The 20,471-nt window shown below is 38.9% G+C and overlaps 1 protein-coding gene across 3 annotated transcripts in view; it reads left to right on the top strand.

Annotated features, from left to right (window-relative positions):
- Positions 1-17,151, top strand: part of zgc:113333 (beta-N-acetylhexosaminidase) — a 41,279-nt gene extending 24,128 nt beyond the window's left edge. For all 3 annotated transcript variants that reach the window (XM_048552139.2, XM_048552138.2, XM_048552140.2), the window contains exons 9-15: positions 523-594; positions 850-1,054; positions 2,708-2,790; positions 4,094-4,172; positions 6,589-6,690; positions 8,073-8,162; positions 12,340-17,151. In XM_048552139.2, coding sequence (XP_048408096.1) covers positions 523-594; positions 850-1,054; positions 2,708-2,790; positions 4,094-4,172; positions 6,589-6,690; positions 8,073-8,162; positions 12,340-12,523 — 815 coding nt within the window. In that variant the 3' untranslated portion in view covers positions 12,524-17,151. The remainder of the gene's footprint in view (positions 1-522; positions 595-849; positions 1,055-2,707; positions 2,791-4,093; positions 4,173-6,588; positions 6,691-8,072; positions 8,163-12,339) is intronic.
- Positions 17,152-20,471: the final 3,320 nt, after the last annotated feature.

The raw sequence follows: 20,471 nt of genomic DNA, 5'->3' as shown, positions 1-20,471 counted from the left end.
CAGTCATGGTGCAGAGAGAACTAAAGGTTTTACCCGTCTGACTCCAAATTAAAACACAAACAGATTCTAAACAAGGTCTCACACCTAACAATGCATTATCTGACCTAAAATATCACCTGTTCTTTACACTGATAAAACCTTTAGTTTACTCAGGTTTGTTTAGAAGCTCCCATTGGGAGGTCACAAGATTCTGCTCCAAGTCCCTTTTTTTGTTTGGTGTAAAAAATCTTTTTGAAGAAGATCAGAGAAGTTCTTTCTGGTGCTCTGGCTAATATTTATCCCTAAACCAGAACACTTGGTTATCATTGCTGTTTGTGGAACTTCGATGTATGCCGTTTTGGTTGTTGAATTTCCCACAACATTGAAGACACCAGAAGTACTTAAATGGCAGTAAAGACCTTTGAGACATCCCAAAGCCATGAAACATGTTGCATAAATGTATGCTTTTATTATTTTAGATTTATTATACATGTACATAGTATATATATACACATGTAACATACTTGAGTTTTCTCTTTCCAGAATCTGGTATAACCGAACATATTACCCCAATGGTGTGGTTCTATCATCCAGACTTTAGCATTGACCAAGTAGGTAAGAACAAACAATCCTCAGTTGTATCGTCATCTTCCCTATTTTGACTCCCTTTCTGTTTATAGAAAGATAGAATCATACAGAATAGAAACAGGCCCTTCAGCCCACCATATCTATGCTGACCAACAAACACCAAACTATACTAATCCTGTTTAACTGTACTTGCAGCTATCCATCATTTTAAGATGTATATGAAGGTTCAGTTGGATTTTTGTTTTGTTTTAAAATAAAGAACCTTTTTTGATTTTTTTTTAGAGACATTACTTTCCAAGTACGTGGACAGTGGATTCAAGAGTGTCTGGTTTGCAAGTGCCTTTAAAGGTGCATCGGGTGTTAGCCAGAATTGGACACCCATCAAGTTCCACCTGGACAATCACCTCCGGTGGCTGCAGGTGATTAAATCCATCTCAAAGTTCTCATCTCTCCGCTTTCAAGGCTTGGCATTAACAGGCTGGCAAAGGTGAGGCCCTTCCTGCACTTATTTATACTCAACAGTATTGAAAAAGGAAATATAAACCGTTACTTGGGTAGAACAATGCTTGAACATAAGCGTGAAGGTCACGTTTCAAAGCTTTTCATCTTGCACTCATCAGGCCAAAGGCAAGAATGCCAAATTTCAACCAATCACAACAGTTTACAAATGAGGTTGCATTTATCATAAATGTCACAAATCGTGGTGCAATAACCAGTATTCGTCAAAACACACCACTGAAATGCTGTATCGCTTTAGTGCAAAAGAATGTCAACTGCCTGTCATAAAGACGGTACTTCCCAACGTTCATAGAAAAGGGCAACCAGGATCAATTGATTATTCCTGTACTTCCAGTTGATACAGTAATTCAAAATCATAAGGTGCCCCCCCCGCCAACATGTACAAAAGGATTTTAAGTTTTTATTAGCCTTCATTAATTGAAAGGAACACACCAATTTAAGATAATGCTCAACTTGTATAGAATAATTCATTGACATTCCTATAATCTTCTTTTACTTTTTAGTTTGCCCATTACAATAGCATCACTGACAAACAGTTTGGTTGTAATTCAAAATTTCACTCCGGTTCAGAGCCAGGGAATCCAAACTGCACTAACATTCAGTCACAATCTGGCAACATGGTCCTGAAGTACAGAGAACGAGTTGAATTTATAGCCCCACAAAACCTGCAGAGTTCTTTAAATACTCTAAATACATGAAAGCAGCTGAGTCATAAGGTCATTTTGATGATGGAAAACTGAACTGTGAGGCTTCTATTTTTATTGAAGCTTACGTGCCTTAAAAATTGTTGCATCACACAGAGTCAAAGAATTATTTCAACAAGATCAATTCTGAGCTTCCTTTTTAAAATTTAGCAAGTCACCAATTTAAAAGCTTCAGTTTTCAACATTAGCAGATGGTCAAAGTAGCAATGGGCTGTTGCAAAACACAATCGTATTGGGACAATTTAAATTTTATGCATCCAGTAATACTGATCATATTTGCATTGACATAAACTGAGCTGGTCACAGCACATGTACAGACACAAACCAGCAGAAAATGGCTGACTGATGTCTCAGTGGCCTTCCCTGCTATAAGGGCTCCAGAAGAGCTACCTTTGGCATTGGGAACATACTCCAGCTGCGTTACAGAAAAAAGTCAGTGCTGATTGATTAATTTGCAGATTTACTTTGATTGGCAGACGCTTTGCACGTTGACTTGTTTTAATTTTAAATACTCTGTAATGGTATCTTGTGAGGGAACCTTTCAGTGTTTCCTCAAGAACTTGCAGATTTATGAGCACCGTGAGAAATTTGAGAGGCATCATCTGTTGCTGGAATGGACAGTCATGAAGTAATTAATGTACAGATCTAGGGCTTTAGGTCAGTCCGGTAGGAATGGGATCAGCAAGGCTCTAGTGTTCAGTGTACCATTTAAGTCTACCGAACTACTGTTTAGAAATTGTGACTGCCTGACTGCAATCCTGATTCATTCCAACCCTTACTTTAGGTGCTTCATCAGTTAATAGGAAGCCTTTTCTGGATCTGAGATATTGTGGATATTCTGATATCTTCTGAAGATGGTGATTTTGTTCAAAAGTTCTTTAAAAATAATGTCAATGCTTTTCTATATCCTTTCTCAGGTACGATCATTTCTCAACTCTGTGTGAGCTGCTGCCAGTTGCAATTCCATCCCTGGTGGTCTGCATGCAAACTGTGACACATGGTGAGTTCCTCTTAGTAAAATGAGCCCCAGTTGTTTTGTTTTGGTTGCCATTCACATTTCTGTAGATACTTTTTATTTTCTCCTTTTCTTTTACTTATTTCATTGCCAGTCCTTTTTTTGCTTTGCATCATCAAACACTGTCAGTTCATTGCTCCACCTTGCACATCTCTCTCTTTCTTGTTGTTTCCTTCCTCTCACTCAATCCACATATTTAAGACCTATAATGTTAGTTGCTGTCAATTCTGATGAAAAGTCCTTGACTTTAAACATTACTGGTTATTCTTCCAACAGATGTGGCTAGATCTGCTGAGTATTTCTGTTTTTTAAAGATTTCTAACACTCTCAGTATCTGGCCCCCATATTCTGCACCACTTGACGTAATATGCTGATTTGATGTGTCTTGCACAGGCTCCTCCTGCCAGCTTTACTGTAATAAGTGTACTCCTTCAGTTACTCTACTGTAAATATTTCACCTACTAATTTCTCCCTTTAAGTTGCTCTGGACTAATATAGATTATCTGCACTATTATAATAGTTTGTGTGATTCAATGTTCTGCTACAGAGAAACACAGCTGTTTGTTGTGTATTTTGGTGCACTACCTGAAACCTGAAGTCTCTAACATGAGAAGGTTGAAGCTGCTGTTAATGCAAGAACACCATAACGTATTTAATACTAGCCACTCTGACCAGAAGCTCACATTCTCTTTTTGTTTTGTCTTTAACACGTTTAGTTGGTACTAGAGAATTACACCAAGTATCCACAATAAACACACCCAGATCAGATATGGCAAGGGTTAGATGTAGATTTGAACTTGATTTAACTGTCCCATCAAATATTTGCAGTGAAGATACAGAAAAGGATAGGGGAAGTGATTACCTAGTGATATTATCAGTGGACCGTTAATCGAGGGACCCAGGTCACGTTCTGGTGACCTGAGTTCAAATCCCAAGATGGTAGAATTTTAATTCAATAAAAATCTGGAATTAAGACCATGGAATCATTGTCTACTGTTGTTAAAAAGTCTTTTGGTTCACTAATATCTTATATGGCAGGAAACTATCATCCTTACCTGGTCTGGCTTGTGTGAGATTCCAGACCCACAACAATGTGGCTGACTCTTAATTGTCCTCTGGGCAATAAATGCTGGCTGAGCCAGTGACAATGCCCTCATCCCATGAATGAATTTTTGAAAAGGATAGATGCAAAGTTCCCTCTACACTTGAATGTGTTTCGTGAAGAGAAATTGAGCCCTTTCAGTGAAATATCTTTTCCTGATTCTTTTTTCCGTATTGACTTCCTCAGGTTCTTTCACGGAGAACGTGAAAACCAAATCACAGCAGCTTTTGGGATTTAAAAATATTGACCTAGAAAAAAACTTGAGGTAATTTTATTAAAGTTCTGTTTTCGGGGTGTACCTAAAGGGAGGTGGGCTCTGTAAATCACAGAGAAGCTGTATATACCTTATGCAGTGGAGGGTATGTGGCAATTAAAGTTGGCACATGGAAGTCAATTGTTTGCATCCTGGATGAATCAGAACTGTGTGTCAAAACTGACAATACTGATGGTAATTTTTGCCAAAGCAAAAAAAATTTGATCCCCTTCACTATTGGGTGGTCACCTCCAGTACAGTCCAGCAGTAGACATTATGCTTAATCCTTGCTCTCAATTTCAAATTCAAAGAAAACAAGTATTTATATACTGCGGTCAACATTGATAGATGACCGAGTCCCATATCCAAGCATTACCACTGACTTATTTCTGTCTTCCGTCTCCACTTCTACTTCATCCTGTTATGACTAAAACTCTCATCCATGCCCTCAGGATCAACTGCCATTCACCCAAGTTCCTATGCTTGCTCCAGGTGATCCTGAGCTCCAATGACTGCATTCTATTCCAAAAGACCTGCTTAACTAGATTTGTCTATTGTCAAAAGCATTGGTTCCTCATCTCAAGAACAACGTCAAAATTTTCCCATCGTGTACAAATCATTCCCTGTGAGGAGATGATGGCATAGTGGTATTGTCTCTGGACTAGTAATCCAAACCCAGGTAAAGTTTGATGGACCTGGATTTGAATCCCACCATGGCAGATGTTAGAAAACTTAAAATGAAATCTCTGATAAAAATACTATTAGATTTGGAATTTCAAAGGCCGCGAGGGATCAGCAACAAACACTGGTTGAGACAGTGATACTCTCATATCATGATATAAAATCAATAAATAATTAATATCAATAACAATGTCACTATCACTCAAGGGAGGCAATGGCCTATTGGTATTGTCGCTGGGTTGTTAATCCAGTGACACCGGTTCAAATACTGCCATGGCAAATGTTGGAATCTGAATTCAATAAAAATCTAGAATTAAGTCTAATAATGACCATGAAATCAACGTAAATTGTTGTTTAAAAACCCATCTGGTTCATGAATGTTCTTCAGGGAAGGAAACGGCCTTGCCTGGTCTGGCCTATATGTGATTCAGACCCACTCTTAACTACCCTCTGGAAAATTGGGGATGGGCAATAAATGCTGGCCTAGCCCTCACCTGGTGAATGAATGATTAAAAAGTCTTGTTAGAAATCCCTAAGGCCAGTGAGTCTTCCTGGTTGTCAACCTTGACAAATATGAATCACTTTGCTTTCTGGGTTGCTAGCACAGATCTCAACTGAAGCTTAAATATCTTTTTAACCAAATATTCAAAAGATTTCTGATAATTTATTCCAATTTACTCCTGCATTTTGGAATATACACTGTTCCATTATCAAATAGTACAAACAACTACATAGATCCCTTAAAATGGCCACCCAAGTGGACAGGGTTGTTAAGAAAGCATATGGTGTTTTGGCTTTCATTAACAGGGGGATTGAGTTTAAGAGTCGTGAGATCTTGTTGCAGCTCTATAAAACTTCAGTTAGACCGCACTTGGAATACTGCGTCCAGTTCTGGTCGCCCTATTATAGGAAAGATGAGGATGCTTTGGAGAGGGTTCAGAGGAGGTTTACCAGGATGCTGCCTGGACTGGAAGGCTTATCTTATGAAGAGAGGTTGACTGAGCTTGGACTTTGTTCATTGGAGAAAAGGAGGAGGAGAGGGGACCTAATTGAGGTATACAAGATAATGAGAGGCATAGATAGAGTTGATAGCCAGAGACTATTTCCCAGGGCAGAAATGGCTAGCATGAGGGGTCATGGTTTTAAGCTGGTTGGTGGAAAGTATAGAGGGGATGTCAGAGGCGGGTTCTTTACACAGAGAGTTGTGAGAGCATGGAATGCGTTGCCAGCAGCAGTTGTGGAAGCGAGGTGATTGGGGTCATTTAAGAGACTGCTGGACATGCATATGGTCACAGAAATTTGAGGGTGCATACGTGAGGATCAATGGTCAGCACAACATTGTGGGCTGAAGGGCCTGTTCTGTGCTGTACTGTTCTATGTTCTATGTTCTAACTTCACTAAATTTCATAATTACAAGCTTAGAATGTAACGAAACGTCCAAAGAATATCTTAGCAGGGGATCATTAGCTCATTTGGCTGGATGGCTAGATTGCAATGCAGTGATGCCAAAAGTGTGTTCAATTCCTGCACGAACTGCAATTATCAAGAAGGACTCTCATCTCAAACTTCTTCCTCTTGCCTGAGACATGGTGACCCTCAGGTTACACATTACCAGCCGTCTCTCTAATGAGAGAGAGCAGCCCTATGGTTGTATTATTGTTGACCATTGTTGTTTTTAGAATGCTGTTGAAACACTTTAACTTGCTCAGCTGTTTTTAACTCCATGACAACTACATTCCTTTTATAGTGAAGGTGAAGGCACATTTGCAGGAGCTGAGGTTTATCAAATGGTTCGTTGGATTACTCAAAATCTGAAATCTGAAGTAACTTCTGTTATAGAAAATAACAGGTGAGATGTACGGATGCGGAGAAATTTCATTATGAGAGTTAATTAGTCTGTGATATTGGGAGCTCATATTAATCCAAACTTCCTGCTCTTTCATTTTACTGTAACATTACAATTTTGCCTCAACATCCATGTGGTTTGCTCAAACATTGATTAACTCTGTTTCATTAGATCTTGTAGTAACACATATTGTGCTAGAATTTAACCTCCAATAGAACAGTAGTTATAATCCCAATGTTTGTACTATTGCTTATCTCTTGAACCACCCACCTAAAATGATACAGTCTTTGATCATTGACAACCTGTCAGCTTTTCTATTTTATGAAATACTGCGTTCCTTATGTCATCTAGTATTTTATCTTAAGTCTAGCTCCTTTAATCAACAGAAATGATTATTTCTACGTGTTCTGTTCCAACTCTACTTTTAAATAACTCTCAAGTGAAATTAATCATCCTAATTTGCCTCATTTTATGCTGCATTTCCCTACTGCAACAAGCCTTTACGTTGATTTAAAAAGTTTGATGCTTATTACCTATTGATCACAATGTTCTATGGTTTTGAATTTGCACTTGCACTTCTCCTTTATTTGCCTCCCTTTATGCCATCTCTGTCTCTTTCTATAATGTATTGCTAAGGAGAGACATAAAAGCCTTTTTATTTTTGCATTTATCAGGATTGAAGCACAAAAACTAATTTTAATTGTTCAGTAGTACAGAATTTTGAGTATGGCTGAAAGAAAACAAATTTAGTTGAAGCCTTTTGTCTTGCCCTCACTAACAAGAATACCAATTTAAGAGGTAAAAAACATTTATAACATGTATGACAAGCGTGCTGACTGGTTGGCATATGGACTTTTTTGATTAGTAGAGGCATTGTTGACAATGCATCAGTTAATGGTTACTGAAAATTAATTTCCAAACTTTGTTTAAATTTTGAACCAGGCAGATAGACTGGTTAATTTCTCAGGGCAATCAGTGTAAACCTGCCTGGTTTAAAATTTAAACAAAGCCTGGCAGTTAACGGTAAGTTATCGTTAATTGTTCTAATGAACACAGGATAAAAAGCTTATGACAAAATGTCTGTTTTGTTCAGCAATACTAAAGTAATCAGTCAAGTTGAATACAAAATGAGAAGCTTCATGACTCTTATTCACAAAATTTAACTTCCATACTCCTCGGCAATAATGTCTACATATTGACCTTTGGAATGTAGTAACGGTGGCGGTGTTTTGATGATCCTCTATCACGACCACAATCTCTCAATCCACTTTGAAAGAGAGGTCAAAATTTACCCAGGTGCCAGTAATTAGATTGTTCTAATCTCCAGCGTCATACCGAGACTATATCTTCTACAAAGGCTGACAATGTATACTCCATTTAAACAGTGAAATCAAAGGCTGGTTCAGTTGCTACAACAGGAAACACCAATTTGCAAATCCTCGCAACATGGAGCATTTTGGCAGTGAATTACACAGGTGAGTTCAACTTGAGATTGATAACTTCCTTTGATCCTTGGGGTTGTCCTGATGTCTTCTGGAATTAGACAGTTCTTCAGGTCAAGGAATATTAACCTTGGTTATTTTAATGGACTGGTATTCCAGATGATTGGATTGTTTATCGCTATAGCTAGTGAATATGAACTGTATTAAACTTTACAGCAAAAAGTTACATCGCTAAACAGCAGAAAGATGCTGTTCGTAGAAGGATCAAAGAATTCTTACAGAGTAGGAGCAGGCCATTCACCCCAACAAGTCTACACCATCCCTTTAAACAGCATCCCACCCATACCCACTCTCCAACCCTGTCCCTGTAACTCTGCATTTCTTATGGCTAATCCACCTAGCCTGCACGTCCCTGGACACTGTGGGCAATTTAGCACGGCCAGTCCACCTAACCTCCATATCTTTGGACAGTGGGTGGAAACTGGAGCACCTGGAGGAAACCCATGCAGACACGGGGAGAATGGGCAAACTCCACAGAGTTGTCCAAGGGTGGAATTGAACCTCGGTCTCTGCTGCTGAGGCACCACTGAACCACATGCCACAATTTGAAAAGGCAACTGCTTCCTCTGGTAATATTAACAATGCCACGTAGTCTTAAAATTTGAACAGGACAGTTCAGAGGATAAAATTCAGGAAATTTTTTTTCCAACCATATTTGGGACACTGACTCAATAGATGTGGCACTGAGTGCCAATTTGGAGCATTTGAGACTAAGATCAGTTGTTAGACAAGGATATCAAGGAATAATTTAGGAAAGGCAGGAAAATGGAGTTGAGATGATGATTGATGAACTAACTAAATGGAGGAACAGTTCTGAGGAGTTAACTGGTGTACTCCCTTTTCTAACAAAAAATTTAGACTTTTTGTCTGACCATATTAATTATTCTAATAAAATAATTTCTATTTTCTCAGTTCTATGGATGGAGCTGTTATCAAATGGTATCATTTTGATTCCCTAAGGCATGCTTTGAATTCCATTTTTGATGGACATTTAACTTTGGTTTACGTTTGTATAAAATAATAATTACCAGCTCCCTATCAATGATGAGTGAGGAACCATTGGCCTTATATCCCTAGGAAGTCGTAATGGAATAATCTCGTTTACACAAGGGACGTAGGAACATTGGACTTGGGAGCAGGAATTGGCCATTTGGTCTTTCGAACTTCTTCCATCATTCAGTAAGATCATGGCTAATCTGGTTGACTTAACTCCACTTTCATGTCTGCCCCTAATAACTTTTTGACTCCCTTTGTCTATCCAAAATCTAACTCAGCCCTGACAAATTCAATGATTCAGTCTTCACTGTTTTCTGAGGAAGGAAATTCCACAAACTTTCAACCTTCAGAGAAAATAATTCTCCTCATCCCTGTCTTAAAAGTCAGACATCTTTTTAAGTGGAACTAGGGAGCAATAACTGACAAGAGATGTCTGTGTCAAGGAAAACTCTATAGATTTAAAAGACAGTCTCTTCTGTTTGCTAGGGCAATCTGTGTTAATGCAAGAACGATTGGCTTGATTTGTGTGTGAACAGGAACTGAATTTACTGTGCAAAATAAGAGCTGATGGTATATGGGGTAAGATAATAGTGTGAAAAGGGGATTAGTCAGTCTCTAGAAAATGTAGAATAGGCATAAATGGGTTACTTTTGGGTTAGCAAGCCATTACTAGTGGCCTGCCAGTGCTGGGCCCTCAACTATTCATAGTTTATATACAGGTGGTCCCCAGTTTACAAATGCTTATACTTAAAAATAAGATCCCACACAGGGTTATATTAATATTCATTTTAAAAAACTAATGTACAATTTACTGTACTTGCAAGTGCTTATTTTATATTGTCCTCTTGTGTTTCAATTTGCATACAAATCGACTTGCAAACTGATAGAAGACTGGAATCTGTTTGCAACTGGAAATTGTCTGTAAATGATTTGGATGAAATAACCAGTATATGGTTTCTGAATTGCTTAATACGCTAAGATAGGTAGGAACGTAAATTATGAAGCAGCTATGTGGATTCTGCAAAGGATAGAGAGGTTAGGTGAGTGGGCATATATTTGGCAGGGCATATATTTGGCAGATGACGTATGATTTAGGAAAATGTGATTTAGGAAAAACTTTGGCAAGAAGAGTACAAAAGCAGCATGTAATCTAGTGGAGAGAGACTGCAGAATTGAGGCATAGAGGGAGTTGAGTGTGCTAGGTTATGAATTACATGAAATTTGAGCCTTTCAGTTGATGGTTGATCTCATGATGGTCTCAACTTCACATTCCTGTTTATCCTCAATGACCATCAAGTTTCTTATGTAGAAACTTGGAAAACAGGTGCAGGAGTAACCCATTCAGCTTTGAGTCTGTATCACCATTCAATATTATCATGGCTGATCATGCAATCTCAGTATCCCACTCCTGCTTTCTCTCCACATTGCTTGATCCCTGCAGCTGCAAGGGCTGCATCCAGCTCCCTCTTGAATATATCTAATGGACTGGCTGCAACAGCTTTCTGTGATAGGGAATTCTAGAGGCTCACAACTCGAGGGAAGGAATTCTTCCTTATATCAAACCTTTAATGGCTTACCCCTTATTCTTAGACTGTGACCCCTAGTTCTGCACTACCCCAACACCAGGAACATTCTTCCCACATCTACACTGTCCAGTCCCATCAGGATTTTATATGCTTCTGAGATTCCACCCCCCCCCCTCCATTCTTCTAAATTCCAGTGAGTACAATTCTAGTCGATCCAGTTTTTCTTGTCTTCTTAATGAAGAAATTATCTATCTCCACTTTGAAAATATTTAATCGTACTGTCTCTGTTGGCAAGAAAATACTAAATGCTCATGACTTGGGAGAAAAAAAAATCTTACCTCCAACTTAAATGAAAGACCTGTAACTTTTAATCTTTGTCCCCTAGTTCTAGTTTATCCCGCAAGGAAAATATCCATTCAGCATCTACCTTGCCAAGTCCTGTCAGAATCTTGTACACATTAAGATCACCTCTTATTCATCTAAACTCCAATGGAGACAGGCCCAGCTTTCTCTCTCCTTTCTCAGAAAATCTCCCCCACCTCCCAATCTATTCTAGCTATCGGTTGCATGATTCATCTAAGTATTTCTAATACACTTTTAAATAAGAAGACCAAAATTGTACACAGTATTCCAGATGTGGTCACGCCTCTATAGCTTCAGCTAAACATCCCTGCTTTAATGTTCTGTGCCTTTTGCAATGAACAACATTCTATTTGTCTTCCTAATCATTTGATGCTGTATCCTAACCTTCTGTGATTCATGTACCAGATCCCCTTCTACCATATTTTTCTCTCTATTTGAAAACATGCTACTTTTTGATTCTTCTGGCCAAAGAGGACAAGTTCACGTTTTGCCTAATTATACACCATTGGCAAAATCTCTTCCCACTCATTTACACAATCTATATACCTTTGTAGTCTGTTGGGCTGTTGTCCTTCTATAGGTCAAGATTAAGAGCAAATTTGATAGGGTTATTTGAAAATCATAAAGTGGCTGCACAAAGTAGATGGGAGAAACAGTTTCCATTGGTAGAAGCAGCAAGAGTTTACACACATCAATTTAGAGTGATAGGCAAAGAAGAAATGGCATTGTGACGAAACACCTTGTTATGCAATGAGTCCTTTGGATTTGGAATGTACAGTCTTAGAGTGGAGTCAATGGTGGCAGATTGAATCTTGGCTTTCAAGAGATTTGGATGATTACCTGAAGACAAAAATTTCCAGTGTCACAAGGAAAAGTTGGGACAGTGAAACTAAATGAATTGCTTCTGTAGAGAGCTGGCACAGACACGAGGGGTCAAATGGCTGCCTTTCTGTGTTGTAACCATTCAATTTATTTTCTTAGTGCAGTCTTATGCTATCTTGGAGTTTGTCAGTATATTTTGGTTAGTGTGATAGAAATTTATGGTGTTGTAAGGGTTATTGACTCATTGCTGGCACAGTTTTTGTAGTTTTGAGGATTCATCAGTATCAAGTGTACTAGTGCAGTCTGTTGGATCATAATTTATCACTACAATCTGATAACACACAGTTTACTAGTCAAGTCTGTATTAATACAGGATCTACTTGTGCTTGTAAAACAGTTTTTAATTATGCAGTATGGTTAATTCAACTATAAAATATCTTCAGAGTTCACAAACGGTGGGAAGAGTACTTGGGAAACTTTCGTGCACAGATGGAAAATATTTACTTTCCCGACACTGTGGAGGAATGGATGGCAGTGAATGTGAACTTGTACATGGACCCGCTTAGGGAACTTGTTAAGGACTATAAGGAAATTATGGCACTAATGGCTGTGCCGAAACAACATTAGAAAATGAACAAGAAACCAATTCAGGAATGCACAGCCATTGGTGGAAAAACTGGAAACGATACAGCTAAACTATATCCAGAATGACATATTTTAACATGAGATCCAGGATCAAAATGCAACAAAGCACAGAAACAGTGTCCTACTTCATTGCATTTTATTTCAAGTTTGGAAAGAATCTCCGCTGTTGATGATGAGTGGCTTCTTGCTTTTACCGGTTCTGGATTTGATTTGTGTGCATACTGCAGGACTGAAATGTTTACAACTCAAGCAAGTTATATACCTCTGTCTCACTCTTTCTATCCATTCCCACCTGCAAACCATGTGGCAAAAAAGCATTACCAGGTATCATTATGACTAACCACTGCTACAAACTCAGCAGGTGACTTCAGAATTGCAGAAGGAAGCAACTCACTCTAGCTAAGGTATTTGCAAACAGTGGAAATGCTGCTTGGAGAATTCAAAATGAATAGGTAAATCTCTTTTGTCCAGTGACATGTTTGTTGTCATTTCTTTCTGAGGATATGCTAGTAATGGAAGAGGACACGTGCTATTAATTACTACATAACAGGGGAATTGATTGGTGTGCAGGGGATTTACCGAGTTATGATATCATCATCTTTTGATTTTTTTTTTAAAAAAATGTTTAATATGCACTTGTCAATTTCTCCATTCCATTTGGCACAATGGATTGTAATAATTTAATCATCTATGTTGATTTTATTTTAGCAAGTTTATCGTGAGATCTGTTGATATTAATTGTGTTCTCTGCTGCTTTTTTGTGGTTTAAATCACTTTTGATAACTGGTTGCTTATTTATATTTAGTTAATAATTTTATATTAAATAATGATGAATGGGGTATATGGTCTAAGAAGGACTACTCCTTTTAAACTGAGGCTAAATTACAAAGTGAAATGAATTGAGCTGTTCTCTAGAATATTCATGCAGCTCAGTAGCAGTTATCAGAGAGGGATCATCTGCAAGAGATACAAAGTATGAACAATATGAGGGATTCTTATTTCAGGAATGTAGACAAAGTTTAGATTAAAACAAGCAATTCAAGAGTCCAGGCTCTAAGAGAGACTGTTTGTTTCTTTCAAATATACATAAGTGACCTTTTGTAGAACTGGTATTGCCATTTGCACTGAATACCTAAGTGACTTTGTAAGATGCTGGTGGATACATTTGATGTTTTGACTCTTCTACAGCTCTCCCAAATTCCAACCTACAACTTGTAAAGTTGTAGTTTCAGGTCACACTACTGGTCACTTTTTAAACTGCTTTAAAAGCTCTCGCCTGCAAAAATCACTGTGGGATACAACCAGCAGAAAGGATGAACTGTCAAGTAGACAATAAAAAGTGAAACAAGGGAATTTTTTTTTAGTGGAGAAAATACTGCATTGCATGAAAATGTTCTAAAGAATAAATGTCAATGCTAGCATTGGAACAATACCCAGCTAATGTCATAGTTCAATTTCTCTCAGCCTAGCCCAAAGATGGAACAGACCAGATGTGCTGGTCTCCCAGATCAGCCTTGGCTACTTCCTAAGGCCTGCTCAGATATAAAAGTAATTTATTTTGAAGTTCTAAGTTAGCTTTGCTTTTAAATAGTCAGAGAAAATGAATGGACCACTAATTGCATACCCAGCAGCTGATATATCTCCCAGGCTTTTTTTTTTAAACCACTTTCAACTAAACAATGAACTTTTTTTCAACTCCATTCTGGTCAAGGATTAGCAGTGATAGTTTTTTTTTCTCCTGGTTAACAAACTTGTTGCTACCTGGGTGGAATTTTTAGTGAGAAAGCGAGAAGAGAATTGCAGGGCAATGGAGGAATGGAACTAATTTGGATAATTCTGCCAAAGAACATAGAGTGAAACCTGTCCTTCTGTGCAATGCAACCAGTGATACATAAGAATGACTCTGACACCTGATGGACTATATTTGAAATGATCTAATTTCACAGTGAGGAACCATTTGGTTTTCTGTTTTACACTCTTTCTAACACAACAGTTAAATCTTATTCATACCACAATCAAAATTCGTATCTCCATTTAAACATCCCCTATTACTAATAAGACAGTGGGAGCACCTTCTTCTAACAGTGCAGCATAATTTCAGATCAGTTCCTCACACCAACAGCGTAAGTAAAGCAGACATAGACTGCACACTTCTGGCATCCTATGTGTTAACTCAAACTTATTATAATTACACAGCTTTTCCTGAGGCTCTTCCCAACTGTCTGCAGCACTAACTACAAAACTGATTTCATTAAGAGCTTTCGTCTCACAAGAAAGCTTCAGATTATTCCATCATGCTAAAACCCACTCAAAGCTGTGTTCGCATTTCGACAGATGAGAAATTCCACCATACCAGCTGAAATAAATTCACGTTTCAAAACTAACCAAGCCATAGAATGGTTGAAAAGATCAAATTGCACTATTTCAGTGTTAAATGGTACCTTTTAAAAAAAAAACTATAGGTTCTGAATCTGCATCATTGCCAAAAATAAAGTTCTTTCTTGAGGCATATTTTGTGGACAAAATTTCACTGAAATCCATCCATTTGTTTGAGATATATCATTTATTTATGACAAATGTGAACAAAAATATTACCTCTGCCCATTTTTGATGTAGAAGTAACGAGAGTGACTAGTCACACCTGGTTTCAGTATGGCTCAGTGTTAGTATTCTCGCCTTAGTATGGAAAGTGTGGATTCAAGACCCATTCCTAAGGACATATGATCCATAAAAACTGAAAGAACTGCATATGCTGTAAATCAGGCACAAAAGCAGAAGTTGCTGGAATAGTTCAGCGGGTCTGGCAGCATCTATGAAAAAAAAATCAGTTAATATTTCGGAGATAACAAAGTGTGGAGCTGGATGAACACAGCAAGCCAAGCAGCATCTCAGGAGCACAAAAGCTGACGGTTCGGGCCTAGGGTCTAACATCAGCTTTTGCGCTCCTAAGATGCCACTTGTGTGTTCACCCACCTCCACACTTTGTTATCTCGGATTCTCCAGTAACTGCAGTTCCAATTATCTCAGGTAATACTTCAGGCCCGAATTCTGAGGAAGAGTCAGCAGACCTGAAACATTAACTCTGATTTTCCTTCACAGATGTCACCAGACCCATTGAGCTTTTCCAAACAACTTCTGTTTTTGTTCCACATGTAATCCAGCCTGTCACCCAGGTGCTGTACGGAGGCTGTTTGAGGCATTATTTTTTTCCATGAAACATTAAAGTACATAATATTAAAATACACATGACACAATTTCGGAGAATGGCAAAGCAGTTCTTTCTGGTGTTCTGATCCATACTTATCCTTCAATATCACAAAAATGGAATATCCAGTAATTAGACCATTAGATACAGGAGTGAAAGTAAGGCCATTCAGCCCATCGAGTCCACTCCACCATTTAATCATGGCTGATGGGTATTTCAACTCCACTTACCCGCACTCTCCCCGTAGCCCTTAATTCCTTGCGAGTTCAAGAATTTATCAATCTCTGCCTTGAAGACATTTAAAGTCCAGGCCTAAACTGCGCTGTGGCAATGAATTCCACAGACCCACCACACTCTGGCTGAAGAAATGTCTCCTCATTTCCGTTCTAAATTGACCCCCTCTAATTCTAAGGCTGTGCTCATGGGTCCTAGTCTCCCCGCCTAAGGGAAACAACTTCCCAGCGTCCACCCTTTCTAAGCCATGCATTATCCTGTAAGTTTCTATTAGATCTTCCCCCAACCTTCTAAACTCTAATGAATACAATCCCAGGATCCTCAGCCGTTCGTATGTTAGGCCTACCGTTCCAGGGATCATCCGTGTGAATCTCCGCTAGACACGCTCCAGTGCCAGTATGTCCTTCCTGAGGTGTGGGGCCCAAAATTGGACACAGTATTCTAAATGGGGCCTAACTAGTGCTGTATAAAGTCTCAGAAGCATGTCGCTGCTTTTATATTCCAACCCTCTTGAGATAAATGACAACATTACATTCGCTTTCTTAATCACAGACTCAACCTGCAAGTTAACCTTCAGAGAATCCTGGACTAGCACTCCCAGATCCCTTTGTACTTCGGCTTTATGAATTTTCTGATCATTTGGAAAATAGTCCATGCCTGTGTTCTTTTTTCCAAAGTGCAAGACCTCGCATTTGCTCACGTTGAATTTCATTAGCTATTTCCTGGACCACTCTCCGAAACTGTCTAAATCTTTCTGCAGCCTCCCCACCTCCATAGTACTACCTACCAGTCCACCTCACTTCATACCATCGGCAAACTTCGCCAGAAGCCCCCAGTCCCTTCATCCAGATCATTAATATATAAAGTGAACGGCTGTGGGACACCACTTGTTACCGGTTGCCATTCCGAAAAAGAGCCTTTGATCCCAACTCTCTGCCTTCCGGCAGACAGCCAATCCTCAATCCATGCCAGTAGCTCACCTCGAACACCATGGGCCCTCACCTTACTCAGCAGCCTCCCGTGAGGCACCTTATCAAAGGCCTTTTGGAAGTCTACACAGATAACATAATTATCATATTGCTGTTTGAGGGATCTTGCTGTGATCAAATTAGCTATGTTATTTCCAATATTACGAAAATGACAACATTTCTATAGATAATAAAATGTGAGGCTGGATGAACACAGCAGGCCAAGCAGCATCTCAGGAGCACAAAAGCTGACGTTTCGGGCCTAGACCCTTCATCTGATGAAGGGTCTAGGCCCGAAACGTCAGCTTTTGTGCTCCTGAGATGCTGCTTGGCCTGCTGTGTTCATCCAGCCTCACATTTTATTATCTTGGAATTCTCCAGCATCTGCAGTTCCCATTATCTCTGATACATTTCTATAGATACTTAACTGACCATAAAGTGTGTGACATGTTGAGATTATGTCTGGTGGTTTATTATTTCAAGTGTTTTCTTTTTCTGTTAACACTACATAACTGTAGCTTTGACCAGCATGTTTTATTTATATAAAACTTGAATGTTTGAAACAATCCCTGAAAATGGAGATAGAAAATCAAACACATAAAATGGCATGAACTCTGACAATATCCACTACTAGCACTTCATACAGAAAAGGGAAAAGTCATCAGCAGGTCCTGAGAGGAAGGTGATTACTTTTAATATGCACACAGCTTGGTTAGTTTACTAGGTATGATTTTGAAATTAACAGGTCAGGTAATGAATGCCTCTGGTACAGGGCAGGATAGAGTTAGCATTTTACATCATTCCACCAATACGTGTAATTATACCTTGCTTGGTAGAAACATTTACCTTTTTTCCTATGGTATCATGGGGTATCCTCTGTTTTTGGTTATTCTAATGTGATCCTGTGTTTCTGTGCATGATTTGTTCATGTATCTTCCTACAATTTATATCCTGTAATGCTGCTGTGATTTTAATCTTTTTGCTGTTATACCTGTTCTCAATAAATAATTTCACAAAACTGAATTATGTAGTAGCTTCTGTAACAGATTGCTTGAAATTAGGTCCCCCAACTGTACGGCTATTATGTTTTCTTTCATGTGGGGGATTGCTCACATTGTTAGAGAGACAAGAAAAATTGCTGGATTCCAAGGTAGACGAACAGGAGGCTGGAAGAACATAGCAAGCCAGGCAGCATTTGGTGGAATGATGTAAAATGCTAACTTTATCCTGCCCTGTATCCAGCCTTCTGTTTGTCTACTGTTACTTACATTGTAATGTTTAGCTCATCCCCAAGGAATTTTGTTTATGAAAAAGCTAACAATTTTCATGTCTGACCAACAGAAACAGATAAATTGGTGATTTTTGTCAATTGCAAGAGTTCATTGAGGCACAATGGCTTTATGTTTGCTTAATGATGGTGATTGCACTTCTAAGTCAATTGCACTGGACTCTGATATGGGAGATGTCACCATGGGTGACTTGGAACAACAGTGGCATGAAACTTCATGCTGTAATGATTTATGCTCCCCTATAAAGAGATCTAAAGATATCCACATTCAGCAACAGAATACACTGCATCTTGTTTTCTCAAACAGAGACGGATAAGACATGAATTCAATTAGTGCATCCAGCTGTAAGTCCCTAAGGAATTATGTATATAAGAAATGTATTGTTGCGCATGATTGTGCATGTTCTTCGCAAACATTTTTTCTTTTCACTTGTGCACCAAATTCATAACCACACTCCACAAACAACAGTGACAAATGAAATAAAATTGGAGGTTGGTCAGGATGATAGGGTAAAGAAACACCTAAACAAGCAAAACTATAAAAGTATCAATGAAACTTCAGTAACACGGAGTAAAGTAATAGATCAAGTACCTGAAAATTCAATTATAAAACACCTTTTTAAAAAAAAACAGGAAAACCTTCTCCTTCGATAAGGACCGCTAAGTATGTCTGGATAGTGACAGTGCAAACGGGAGCAACACTAAGTTTGACAACATGGATAGAACAACACCAACTAGCCACCAAAAGATATGACAAATTCTCACTCCTCTCACTACGCACTGACAAAGAAGGACACGAATTCGACTGGAACAGCCCATCCATAATCACAAAAGCCAAACAGAGATACGCCAGGGAATTCCTGAGGCCTGGTATTCTAACCAAAACTCCATCAACAAACACATTGAATTAGACCCTGTGTACTAACCACAAAGAAACAGAACTGGAATTGTACTAAACACCCCAAACTGAAGCATATAAATAACAAGTGGGACAGAACACCAATGCTTCACTGGGGGCTCGGTGATTAAACGTTTGCAACGAAACCCACCGGCTTGGCAAACATATCTACAACCTCATCCACAACCCAAGCTATAATTCTTCTTGAAAACTATAAGACTTTAAAATTGTACTGTCTTAGTATTCCATATTTTGTACTTCCTTTGTAGCATGTTAATTCTTAACTGTGTTACAGTGATAACTCCCATTCTACCAGTGTAAACAAAAGATTAATTGGCTACTAGACTATCCTATTATAAATGCAGTGTTTTGGAGAATAAGTTTTGTCACCTGCCACTTCAATGCACCACCCTGCTCCCTGGCCAACATCTCTGTCTCTGGCTTGCTAAAGTCTTCCAGTGAAGCCCAATGCAAGCTGGAGGAACAATACCTCATTTTCCACTTGGGGACCCTACAGCCTCTGGACTCAATACTGAGTTCAATAATTTTAGGGCCTAAACTCTCCCATGTCCCAGCCTCCCACACCAGGCCTTGTTACCACATAGCCTGCCACTACACACCCCCTGTTGTTAGTCACTAACAGTCCTCATTAACAACTATTCACCCTCCCAACCTGATCGTTAGCAACTTCTTTGTCTGTCGAATTGTCTTTCTCTCTATTCTGGCTCTATCCTATTGTTTATGCTGTACCCCACCCATCTCCCTATTTTCTGCATATAAACTGATGTTTTCCCAGCCACCATCAGTTCTGAGGAAGGGTCACTGGACCTGAAATGTTAACTCTTTTCTCGTCCACAGATGCTGCCAGACTTGCTGAGCTTTTCCAGCAACTTTGTTTTTTGTTCCTGATTTACAGCATCCACAGTTCTTTTGGTTTTTAGCTTCTTTTCTGGATTGAATCAGAAAAGGAGGAGGAAGACCCAGGGGAGAGTTTCCTAACATTTTGGCTGGAGAGCAGGATGCTGCCTTCACAACTGTACTGAGACGGAGACATTCTGTGCCAACAGCCTATTTGTCTTATGATATCAGTGAAACATCTCCAATTGTAATGGTTGTATACGTTCTTCGTCTATTTAATGAATGTATCATATCTAAATTGCTGCTTCTTAGCAAACTCAAGCAATTAGAGAATTGCTACAAATTGTTGACTACCTATTTGAGGCAACTGATCACGAATCCCCAAAATCAAAGAACGGACACCTAAATCCCCCTGTACTACAGCATTCTGCGGTTGTTCGCCATTTAAAAATTATTCTGCTTTAATTATGTTATAGTCT

This window comes from Stegostoma tigrinum, chromosome 23 (genome assembly GCF_030684315.1).
Source record: "Stegostoma tigrinum isolate sSteTig4 chromosome 23, sSteTig4.hap1, whole genome shotgun sequence".
NCBI lineage: Eukaryota > Metazoa > Chordata > Chondrichthyes > Orectolobiformes > Stegostomatidae > Stegostoma > Stegostoma tigrinum.
The sequence above is the reverse complement of the archived record's forward strand: the minus strand, read 5'-3'. Positions and strand labels throughout refer to the sequence as shown.